The 11822-nt window shown below is 46.7% G+C and overlaps 3 protein-coding genes across 6 annotated transcripts; 1 reads left to right on the forward strand and 2 right to left on the reverse strand.

Moving 5' to 3' along the window:
• The first annotated feature begins 49 nt into the window (after positions 1–49).
• c16h17orf75 (chromosome 16 C17orf75 homolog) lies at positions 50–3300 on the forward strand. 2 transcript variants are annotated; one of them, XM_049744468.2, is made up of 9 exons: positions 50–374; positions 574–648; positions 983–1237; positions 1312–1372; positions 1444–1563; positions 1640–1704; positions 1768–1907; positions 1970–2073; positions 2132–3300. In XM_049744468.2, the coding sequence occupies exons 1-9, from the start codon at positions 232–234 to the stop codon at positions 2339–2341; spliced, it is 1173 nt and encodes a 390-aa protein (XP_049600425.1). In that variant the 5' UTR covers positions 50–231; the 3' UTR covers positions 2342–3300. The 2 variants fall into 2 exon arrangements, with proteins under 2 accessions (XP_049600425.1, XP_049600426.1); XM_049744469.2 differs by lacking the exon at positions 574–648.
• Positions 2976–9503, reverse strand: rhot1a (ras homolog family member T1a). Of its 3 annotated transcripts, none has more exons than XM_049744457.2 (20): positions 8876–9503; positions 8518–8576; positions 8349–8430; positions 8229–8272; positions 8069–8122; positions 7819–7871; positions 7518–7626; positions 6844–6945; positions 6662–6760; positions 6428–6536; positions 6232–6352; positions 6068–6152; positions 5858–6003; positions 5688–5788; positions 5488–5618; positions 5325–5408; positions 5059–5181; positions 4773–4975; positions 4228–4374; positions 2976–3975 (listed from the first exon to the last, which is right to left on the reverse strand). In XM_049744457.2, the coding sequence occupies exons 1-20, from the start codon at positions 8910–8912 to the stop codon at positions 3753–3755; spliced, it is 2112 nt and encodes a 703-aa protein (XP_049600414.1). In that variant the 5' UTR covers positions 8913–9503; the 3' UTR covers positions 2976–3752. The 3 variants fall into 3 exon arrangements, with proteins under 3 accessions (XP_049600414.1, XP_049600412.1, XP_049600413.1); XM_049744455.2 differs by having other exon boundaries at positions 2976–3870; positions 4252–4374; positions 8876–9497; XM_049744456.2 differs by lacking the exon at positions 4228–4374 and having other exon boundaries at positions 2976–3870; positions 8876–9495.
• On the reverse strand, positions 9433–11751 carry adap2 (ArfGAP with dual PH domains 2). Its single transcript, XM_049744470.1, has 11 exons — positions 11525–11751; positions 11334–11458; positions 11138–11229; positions 10877–10965; positions 10682–10794; positions 10458–10607; positions 10290–10373; positions 10132–10194; positions 9980–10057; positions 9679–9907; positions 9433–9602 (listed from the first exon to the last, which is right to left on the reverse strand). Exons 1-11 carry the CDS (start codon positions 11610–11612, stop codon positions 9574–9576), a joined length of 1140 nt encoding a protein of 379 aa, XP_049600427.1. The 5' UTR covers positions 11613–11751; the 3' UTR covers positions 9433–9573.
• Positions 11752–11822: the final 71 nt, after the last annotated feature.

Genomic DNA, 11822 nt, shown 5'->3' on the forward strand with positions numbered 1-11822 from the left:
TGATACAACTTGTCACAGTCGGACTTATTTGAAGACGTACATGGTTGGCGCATGCGCATTTCAAACAGAACATGTTTACAATTTGCATTCGGGCGACATCATATCGCTTGCTTTAAAGGAACAAAAAGTTCCTTGAAAGGAGCAAAGGAAAAGCAGGGCATCGCCGACTCGTAACGACAAAACAAACAACAGTCTCCCGCCTGCTCGCTTTGTCAGCGCAACGTCAGGATCATGTTTACATCCCAGACGTCGTCATTCCAAGATTCCATTGACGTGGAGGAGAAAGATGACTTTGAAAGCGAGGAAATTGCAACCTACGGCCAGAAGACTCAGTTGAACTGCTATTATGCCATTTATCTCTATGAAGGCACGAGGTAACGATCATTGTTGCATTTCTTAGCATCATTAATTGTTTGTTCTTTGGGTCCAGCAGTTATCCATCTATCTACCGACCTACCTACCTACCCATCTATCTCTGGTCTCATGGTGGCATTATAGTTGAACATTGTATCGCTTCCTCACCTGCAAGCACCACATGTGCAAATTTGATGATAAAAGTGCATATTGCCATAGATCGGAGGCTCCCGAGGAAAATGTGGCTTGGAACCAGAGACGCACAGACTCCACAACCAGTCAGGAGGACTTTAGGTAACCCAGGAGCAGTGTGCCCCGCCTGTGCCAGCCGCCGCCGCGCCGCCGCCGCCATCTCGCTTTCTTCTCTCCCTTTTTGTGCACATCCGCAGGCTGCCTCGGGGAGCAACATTACATTGATTATCATCTCATTGTCACTTCCTCATTGGCTTCTGATGTCATCATCATAATAATAATGAGGTTCCCCACTCCTGATGCAGGTCATATATGAAATTCCACTGTGCTTTCTCCATCTGCTTCCTGTTCAGTGGCTTCCCAGTTCTTCATGGCCCATTCATTCCATGCATGTATCGTACTGACCGCTGCTGCGCCTTCCGCTTCCGCCTTCCAGCTTGACTCTGATCGACAGCAGCCTTCCCGTCGAGGCGGAACCCGAGCTTCGCACGTACATCGCGAGGAGGCTGAACAAAGGAGCCCTGCTGGGAGGGATGGGCAATATCGCCACGGTGGAACTCAGCCTCCCGGAGCAGGCAGTGGGCTGCTACTGCTGTCTTCTGGAGCAGGAACGATCTCCGGACCAACCCGACGCCGACGGCAACGGACACGTCATCTGCTTCTTGGGAGGCTCCGAAAAAGGACTCAACTTATATCCTTTTTCGGTCCTTGTCGGCATGTCGCATCTTCGCTCATCTTGCCGCCGTGTTCCTTGACTGGCTGCACGTATAGGCTCGAGCTCGATAAGTACGTTCAAGGCTTGCGCGGCAGTCTGCAAACGCCCGAGGTACAGATAAAGCCATTTGAACGATTCTTTTGTCGTCACGTGTGTGTACTGTACGTGTCTGTGTGCGACAGCTCCAAAATCTGGAGACGGAGCTACGTCCCTATTTGAGTCGCTGGTACGAAGAGTCTGTCCTGCACATTTACCGTGTGGTGCAGTTGGTCCAAAGCAACATCAGCTTCCTGCTGCACGCCGTAAGTGTCACGGGCATGAGATGTGGTAGGTTTGATTGAAAACAATACGAAAGCAGATTCACTCACCTTCATCCAGGCTCTGAGTCACAATCACGTGGAGGTCACCAATGCGGACGACAGGACAAAGACGGACGTGTCCCGGTGCGAGGCCTTGTTTTCCTCTTGTGGTTCGTGCATGTTGTAACGTCGGTCACGTTCATTCAGGTTCATCAAAGCCGCCAGTTTGCAGGGCCTGTCGCAGCAAGACACCACGGCGGCCTCCCTCTGCAAGGCCATGTCGGAGGACGCGCGTTCCCACCTGACCCTGGACTGCGCCGGCACGCCGCCCACCTTCACCAACACCGGTAAGTCAAGCTGGCGCGTCGGCGGAAGCGTCAAAATATCGTGTGGCTTTTGTATTCGATAGTCAATAACCGCTTCTGCGAGGACTGGAGTCAAGCCTTTTTGAACGCCGCCGAAAGGGCCAACCCCTTCCTCCTCAGACAGATCCTGGAGAACTTCAAACTGAAGGTGGGAGGAGAACACACCGGTTACTGGAGGAAGCAACTCATGCCCGTTGTCTTGGCAGGCCATCCAGGACATGAACAGCCTGAAGCGCTTTGTGCGTCAGGCCGAGATGAGCCACTACGCTCTGTTTCGCTGCTGCCAGTTCCTGCAGGGCTGCGGCAACGGCGACGTGCTCCTGCAGAACGTCCGGGCCGAGCACAGCGACCTGCCCGAAGCCTGCCGCGTCATCACCGTCCTCGAGGAGTTCAGCAGAGAGCAGTTGCTGAGCTGAATGCTGCTCTCGTACTTCCCTTGTCGTTTCCTGACATTTTAAGTACATTTTGGAAGGAGAGTAAAATGTATTTATCTTCTACACACTTGTGAAGCTCCAATTATGGTTGTAAAAGTAGGATGCGTATAAGTGAGTTTTAGTGTATATGCTTTATGACAAAACACTTGTAACTGACACACAGAATGAAATCATGAATTGATTCCTTGTTGAAATAGAATTGTCTAAAATGTCATTTATATTTAATATCTATGTACGACGAATTATGCAGATGATTTAACACACTACTAATATTGTATACAGGGTGTCCCAAAAATGTGATATTGAAATTTCAAGTTTTGCTCAAATGATTGCTAACATGATGTCTGACCAAATTTAAAGCTATTATGAAGAATTTAAAACAGTTTCCACTTTCCAGGAGTCTTACTGTTTGTGAAATGATTGTGTAAAAACTTGTATCCAATTTCTGTTCAAGTTGGGAACGCTTTTAAGGGTAACATTAGTTCAATTGTGAAAAGTGATTACGTGTACTGTGACTCTAAAATGTGCATTGTAAAGTATGTACTGTATGTGTGTGTGTGTGTGTACGTAATGTGCATGTCTTGTATTGTTCTTTGCGAGACGACAAACACGTCCATGGGTGTAAATGCAATTTATTCATATATTTAAAATCATTTCTTTGACTTGTGAAATTAGCCGCTATTTGACCCAATTATACACAAAGTTGTGAAAGATTGGAGTGTGTGTGTGTGTGTGTGTGTGTGGAAGGGGGACTTGGCTATTAGTTATTCTAACAAATGACAAGTACATACAGAGCTAGTTGCAAACCAAGACAAGTTAAAAACAGCAAGGAAATAGCCTTGAGAGCGCTAAATACAAAAATACAAGAAAAATATATTTGTAGCATGTGAACAGGTTGACACGTTTATAAATTAAATCCAAATAAATGGCTGCGTAACATCCATGAGTGTTAAAATGAAGTTTGTTTAGACCCCACTAGATGGTGCAAGAGGCCACCAGGTCATTGCTAAAACCTTTTTCAGGACTACATCCAGAATATACTGCATATACACATCTATTAACACACTCAAGTCCCTTTGTGGTTGCCTCAACTTGACCTGAGAAAAAAAAAAAAACTAAAACCAAACACGGACACAATGTCCGTCCGTGTCTGAGAATTGACTGGTAGGCATTCGCAAGTTGCATTTGACTTCGACCCCCACAAACAAAAACAGGTTTGACACTTGATGATTAAATGCATATAAAATGGTTTCTTACTATGAAAGGATGAATGTGGTGGGATCAAGCAGGCGGTAACCCGGTCGGTCGCACGGGTGACGACGGTACGGGACGGGACGGGACGAGAACCACGGCGGGACTGAGGATGCAGACGTCTGCCGCCGCCGGCGTCCCATCACCGTTGTTTGAGAAGCGCTCTGTACATGGCGAAGCCCAGCACGGCAAACACGGTGGCGCCTACGCTGGCCCGCAACCAGAACGTGGAGTTCTTCAGGTCTGCTTGCGCCATGTGCCTGGTGAGACGGCAACACAGACCAGGTGAGATGGTAACGTTGATGACAACTGTAATCTGCTCCTTTGTTTTGGTTGTCGTAAATAATACACATTCACTTCTGCATCTACAAAATATACATACATCTGGAAAAATGTCTTGCGCTTGACTACACAGTGGGCAAACAACAACAAACACAAGATTTGTTGCGTTTGGTAAATGGTAAAGCTACCATTTACCATTTCAAGTACATATTTCAAATATGACAAGGGCGCACACTATGGGGCGGGGCGGGGCGGGGCGTCTAAGAAGCCGCCATCACGTCACCTCTGCAGCTGCTCCACAACTAGACAGAAGGAGTGCGACTATGCCCAAACACAAGATATGGCTCGACATGATCAACCTGTTGTGAGCGACCCTGCGCAGTTGAGCCTTAATGGTGCGCAGCAACTCCATCTTGAGGAGGTTCTGACACAGGCAATAGGTGCACTTGTTGCAGGCGCACATGCAGCGGAGACGGGCGTGGCTGCGGGGGCAAGAACACACACACATACGAGAATGCGTGTACGCGCATGCAAAACAGACAACAGGCATAAAACACGTGCAAGCGGGATGGAGGAGACCTTAGAGCAGAGGAGGGATGCTTTTTTTTTTTTTTAAAAAGAACATCTGTGTTGGCCGCCTGCTTAAATAACACAGCGTCAATCAGAAGCCAAATTGATTGCAGGTAAGTAAGCCATTTAGTTCACTCCACCGCGTTCAGACAACACAATTTCCGGAAAGCTCAAATGCGATTCCGAGGGCTTGAGCGGCTTAGTGCCGCTTAATCTGCTCGGAAAGCTGATCTCATGAGAGCCTTTTGAAGGAGTTAAGACACCCTCAAAGATCTACAAAGCCCATTGAAGGCTCCGGTCGGGTACTCACGGGTACATGGCCATGGTGGTGATCCTGGTGTAGAGGTCTTTGCTGGGGGCCTCGGTGGTGTTGCACGTAAACGGCTGGGGCGGGTGGAGCTTGTGTTTGCGGCAAAACTCCTGCGGCGAAAGGCTATACTGCTGCCGCGCTTCGTGCAGGTCCGATTTGGCGGCTATCACCACGCACGGGGTCTTGCTGTCGATCAGGTATTGCTGTCACACGCGCACAAACGACATTTGCACTTTATCACTGGTTTAAGCGTTGGTCGAAAAGTGCAAAACCGAGTGTGTCGCACCTTGTAGATTTTGGCGCAGTATTCAAAAGAACGCGGATTGCCGACGTCGTAGACCAGGCAGACCACATCGCAAGCGAGGTCCACTTCTGACGTGAACTCGAAATCTGGCATCATCTCATGGAGCTGGAAGGAGATTTGGGGAAAAGCAAAGGTGGTCAACGTCACTCTAGAGCTCTTCTCAAATTTACTACACTCAGGATGGACACATACGGAAAGTTTGGAAAGTTGCACCGACCGAGCAAATGGTTAATTGAAAAGTCACCTACCAGCAGGTACTTCTCTTGACCGTACACATAGGTTGTGCTGATGGCGTACAGGGACTTGTGATCTTCTCTAATCCGCCTCTGTCGCTATGGTGACAAAAAAAAATGACGAGGGCTAAATTCATTTGTCGATTGCAACGGGATTGTCCTGCATTCGTGGACCGACCTGAAGGTTCTTTCCCAGGAAGGCCTGCAAGAAGCCGCTCTTCCCGCTAGCTCGGGCGCCGAGGACGTTGCAGCGGAACACACTGCGCTGGGTCTGTTTCTTCTGTAGGTCGATGCGTTTGTTTCGTGTCACTGAAAACCAAAAGCAGACACATATTAATGATTCTCATTCAGATTTTTTTTTTTTTTCGCATCGTCTACCTGTGATGGCAGCGGCTTGGGACTCCTGCTCGTAGATGATGGAATAGCCCAGATAACCCAAATACTCCAAACTCCGCTGGACATCCAAATATGTCGTTAACCTGCGAGGCAGTTGGACGTGAGTTTTTGTAAACGCAAAACTAAAAAAAAAAAACAAAACAAAACCTCACGTCCACTGGGAGAGGTATCCTTGGTATGTGATCCATCCCTCCTCATTAGTGCACACTGTGTGGTTGACGTCCGGACCCCACGGCATGTAGGGAAATACTTTGAACAGGTCCTTCACCTCCTCTGGCGATAGCGCACAATCTCGGTCCTGAAGGCACACACCTCGACAGTCTTAATCTGAGAACAACATGTCGAGACATTGTCGCGCTCACTTTGTCGTGCTTGTCAAAGACGCTCTGAAGAAAGAGGTAAGCGTTGTGGTTTAGCTCCGTGGTGCAGTCAGGAGGTATCTTGACTCTGAAAGAGGGAGAAATTGTGAGAGCCTCTCACCAAAAGTCACCGCCTCAAAGGAACTTGAAGTTTTTCAGGGACTTACACAGGGAAGAGATATTCCTGCGTGAGCTCCAGGTCGTCGTCGTAACCAAACCTCCTGAGCACAGTCCAGGTGGTCTCGTGTCGGCCGCGCTGTATGAAAAGAGTGTGCAGGAACAAGAAGCCTGAAATGAAAGAGAAGAGAAGAGGAGCTCAGCAAACAATTCCTCTCATATTAGCATCGAGCAACGACGTCCAACCTTTAAGCGTGAGCCCGTTATCCTTCACTCCATCGGCCATGTTTCTCCGGACTACATTTTTAACATCCTCTAAGGCCTGGGACGCCAGTGGCGTGTTGAAGCACGTTCTCTACATAAAAAAAATTTAAAAAAAAAAAACCCAAGATAATAATCACAACTATGTAGCGATACAATGTCAGCATGATGCTGGAAACTGCAGTATTTGAGCGCAAAGGCAATACGATAACGGATTACCTGAAAGAAATTGAGCTCGTTGTCATTCAGGATGCCGTCGTTGTCCAGGTCGGACACTTTAAAGATTCTAGTTAAAGCCTTGATGCAAGAAGACTTCAGCTGTAAGACAGATAAACACGCACATGTCTATATCGAAAATTCCAAGAGCAAAATATCTCCATCGGCAAAATTGCAACACTCACCTCCTTTTCTTCTGGACAGTACAGAGGTCCTGTCGGGTGGAGAACTGCCTTCTGGGCGTAGTAGAACAACTCAGAGATGTTCTTCAGATTTTTGGCCGAGCACTACGAGGGGAAAAAAAAGGAGCATCCGCTTAGTTATTATTGGCGGTGAGAAATGGCAGGCACGGCATGTCTGTTTAGATAAATTCTCACATGATGGAGTGTCTAAACTATTTGCACTTCTAAGTGGCCACACTTCTGTCCTGTCCTGTCCTGTCCTGTCCTGTCCTGTCCTGTCCTGTCCTGTCCTCCCTTCTTTCTACTTTGGCTTTGCAGCTAATCTAACACCCTGGCCTGTCGCTCGTCTCGTAAATAAGGTTGACGTCGCCGAACAAAAACCAGACTCCTTCACATTCCCAAGCCTCAATGATATCAATCCATTTAATGTCGGGGCGCAAATGAGGTCAGAAGCCTGTGAGCAACTGATTGGGCTTGACTCGCATATTTGTAGTTGTCTCAAGTACAGGTTCTTCTTGTCATACACGACTTGCCATGCTTGTCAAGCATGCTCAATTGTATATTTGGAGCCGAGTAGTGTTTTTCCATTCAAATATGCATTGTAATTATGACGATTGCACAGTCGGCGCCTTCCGACCTCCAAATTAGCGGGTCTTCATCTGGTCATGTTATCTTACCTCGACACACGTCTCAATGTCCTGGTATTGATTCATAATAGGCAGGATGGTCTCCATGCTGCTGTGCTCCACCAGGTCAGACTTGTTGCCCACGAGGATCAATGGTACCCTGGGGAGAAAAAAAATAGACGTAGTACGTATATACACGTCACAGGCACCAAAGTACTAATGACCACCATTTAGCTAGAAGTGACATTCATATACAATCATGTATACAATGTATGCAACAATACAATCATATTTTTTAGTATTTGGGTGAAAAGCACCTTAAACGGAGCGCAAGTAAAAATAAAACACCCACCTGCTGTCTTTATCTATTCTGTCATTGATAAGGGGAATCCAGTGGCTTGTCACCTGGGAGAAAAAGAATATGCATTTACAGAGTTAACAATGCTCATTTTTAGAATATCAGATTTAACAGTAAATAAATGCGCTTGTAGTGGCTCTAATTAGGTTTGCTTCAGGGTTACTAATACTACGATGCATTTCCATTGTTCGAAACACACCCAGACCAAATCAACGACAGCCGCAGCGGCAGGATCTTGGCTCACCTTTTCAATTGACTTCTTGTTGTTGACCGAGTACACTATGCAGATAACATTTGCCTGTGGAAAATAGTCCAAATCAGACTGGCATTTATGGAGGGAAAACACTGCAAACTGTTGAAAGAAGTTATTGAACAAAATACAACGTCATAGAAATGAAACCCACTTTAGATATTTCTTGATATAGCTGCTCGTCTGACTGCTCCGCTTCTGCAAGATGTAAGCAAACAAGAAAGGTGTTTTTCCACGTTGGAGCAGACCAGACAGCAAACAAACAACACAGTACCCGAGTAATCCACAATGTGTGTGGGGACCCTCTCTGGGGTGACGTCTGCGGGGATGGTGATTTCCTCAGCTCGCAGAGGAACCTGACATGTTGGACAAAACAAACATAGCATCAACAAACAACAAGGAATCCATTTATTCAACTAAGATTTGCATGTATAAATGATCACCTCATCAGGAAACTCCTCACTGACCAGAGACATGATCAAGGACGTCTTCCCCACCTTGGCTGTGCGGATGTAAAAAAAATATATATATAAAAAATACCTTCCATCAAAATGGATGTATTAAATGTCTTTTAGAATCAACACTTGATCTTTTGTTTCAGGTGGCAAACCATAGATCCTCTGATAAACATACTCTGATAGCGGATGATGAGCAATCTAGATTTGTAGAGCTTCTTTTTGTTTATTGCCATGCATCAATCGCAGTGGGATAGTGAAGTGCTAGCCATTAGCCTCCTCGCTAGCATACAGCGTAAGCGGATAAAGCGCTTTGCAGCCGAGCCACAACACACTCGCTACTTACGTTCCCCGACGAGCAGTATCCTCACGTCCTTCCTCATGTTCAAACAAGTTTTTAATCCAGAATAAGGGACAGTCTATTGCTTCATGAAGTCCCCTCGTTGGCTGTCACTTCTTCGGTAGTTGCTCTTACGTCAGGCCCAGCTACTGTCAAACTGGGCGCCTGCCTGCCTGCCTGCCTTTGTAGGACAAAACGGACGGTGGCTTTTTGGTGTCGCTCTTCAAATTCCTCGCACGTTACGGAACAGAGGACACTTTCTGAGCTCAGTGCTATTGCATTTGAAAAATAGCCGACTGCTATGCGCCACGATTTCTGAATGGAATTCGCGTTTTCGGCGGTTCCATAGTACTTGGCAGTTGGGGAGCACGCCTGACCTCCACTACCCGGCGGCAAAGACGGCAAGTCATCATAGGACAAACTTCATATGGTGTTATAAAACGCGGAATGCTGCCCTCAGGTGTCACAAAAGTGAACTGCACGTGTTTCGCAAAGGCTACGGTGCAGCCTTGACCATATCAAATGACTGAGCTCTAAAATAAGGAAATAGTTGGAAAAATGGATCGTCAGAAGTACATGTGTGTATATAGTCCAAAATCAATTGAAGTCCTGAATAAAAACGATTACAATTGTCATTTCACGGCACAGTGCAGATGAGCATTCAGATGTTGTTGCTGTGTAACTCAAATCCCGCTTTCCAATTTTCATCGCTTATTCCTGACGTTGGTTTCAGCTGCAAAGACAAAGAAAGAAAAATAATGACCATCTGCCGACGCTTGTGCTCCCAACTGCCAAATCGCTATTCTTACTCGTATAATCCTGTGGTGCCATAGGCCTGGACATGACCTGTCTGAGTGAGTCCAGCCACTCTCTTTGCTCACTCTCGCGCTCACACATGAAGACAAATTGCCGTTCGGGTGTTTCCACCACGAGGCCGAACTTCCACTTGTTTCCACGGGTGTGCTTTGGGACACAATCCCTAACGGAGTAGCTGTCGCGTTCTGTGCCAAGGAAGATGACCCCCAACTCCTCCGCATCCTTACATTCACAACGACTTTCAGACGATGGACTTGACCGCAAGATAATACAAGCGTTTGTTTTTGTTCTCACCAAACAGCCTTTGAAGTAGAGCAACTTCCTATTTTGGGAATCCAAAATGAACCACCTCTTTTTGAATGGTTCCTTTTGCTGCTCAAAATAGTATGAACATATCCAATACAATACATGCAAATGGCTTATGCAGTTGGAGTGGAACAACTTACCGACGGCCCTGTTTTTTCCATATATCCCTCTTTAAGGTAGTTTGGCGTTATATTTGGTATCAGCTGACAATGACAGTTCGAGATCCTCACGTCATACATATATACATACTTCTTACATCTGATCAGAGTTCATCATTGAAAATGTTTTGGGTGCTTACGTCGGCGTCTGTCCTGGTTGGGTACGCCGTCTTTAGGTATGCGTAGCGAGCGGCACGAAGGGCGTTGTACCATGTGACTATTTCCTTGAATGCAAAAGAAACCCAGCGCCAAAGTAAATGAGAATAGGGAAGGGAAAAAATTCTGATGATCACGCAACGCAGTCCCACCTCAGGGCTTTCATGATACACAAAAAGGCTCCTGGTGTGGTCGTTGTCCAGGTAAGTAATCTGCATCCCATGGGGATGACCAATCTTCTCTGGCTGAAATGTTACATTCAAGTGCTTGATAGAAATGAGCGCTTTTGGACCTTTGGACTCCTAAAGAAAAGAAAGACACGGCACGTCCGTTTTGGTGGTCAAAATACTCCAGCGCTATTTGCAAGCTAACTCACATTGTCCTTGTTGTAGTAAGCCAGCGTGAAGTCCCTCTCAGACAAGACAAACTTTCTTTTGAGAAACTGTGTGTTCTCCTTGCCTTTCTTCCATAGCGTGCCTTCATAGAAGCCTGGAATCAAATGAAAAGAGAAACTTCAACCCGACGAGGACAGTTCATGGCTGGATTCATGGCAGAGAGGAGCAAACAGCACCTGTGCTATAAGACGGAGGTGGATACTTGGTCTCGCCTGTGAATTCCAATCGTTCATATTTGGCTCGTATCCACTGCTCTCTTAACACTCTAGGGGTTTCAACCAAACACGCATGAGGGACTAGAAGCTGTATTTGCAAGCTCAAAGGTTTCTTCGAGCCGATCCCAAACCTCCCGTTCGCTCAACGTGACCAATAAATAGATGACGTGGGCTCAATCCCAATATTTTCATTTTCGATATTGAAAATGAAAACCTACTTACGCACAGTCAGTCTGCTGTGGCCGGTAGTAGTAAGGAGGAAGTGCTTTTTCGTACAAAGCTCTGGCTCGAGCATTGCCGGTGGATTTCATCAACTTCCAAGGCACAGCAAAATAAATACTGTTAGAGAACTGTTAGGTACTCCAACCGGTTCTTTTTTTTCATCGAAACATTTGTAAAGTAACACGTGTGTTTCTACCTCTACAAGCTCATCTTCCCAGTAGTCAAGCTTTATGGACTTTACCCGACTGGACAGGTTACGGTGGATACCGGAACAGTTCAGACAGATAAACAAGCCCAACTTGTAAGACGCCCAGTCGGGATCTGCCGGAGATGAAAAGGTTACATAGCAGTTGGTGTCACCAGGAGAACATCTGAGTCGAGCCTCACCGGGCACGCCGCAATCTGCACAAAGTCCGTTCTCGGGCAGCTTCACCAGCTCCAGTAAGATCCTCTTGTTTCGCTCCCAGTTTGCCATGGCGCTCCACAGTACGGCTTACGGGCGGCGCCCTCGAAAAGAACCATGGTGCCTACATAGTTTCACAAGCGGCCAAATCCAATAAACACAAGGTCTCACAACGAAAAGTGGAACTGGCGAGGTGCGGTTAATGTCACAACACAAGGCGAGCTCTTCCTCTTCACTGCACTGATAGTAAGTGTTTTTTTTCTCTCACACTCATATACACGA

This window comes from Syngnathus scovelli, chromosome 16 (assembly GCF_024217435.2).
Source record: "Syngnathus scovelli strain Florida chromosome 16, RoL_Ssco_1.2, whole genome shotgun sequence".
In the NCBI taxonomy this organism is placed as follows: domain Eukaryota; kingdom Metazoa; phylum Chordata; class Actinopteri; order Syngnathiformes; family Syngnathidae; genus Syngnathus; species Syngnathus scovelli.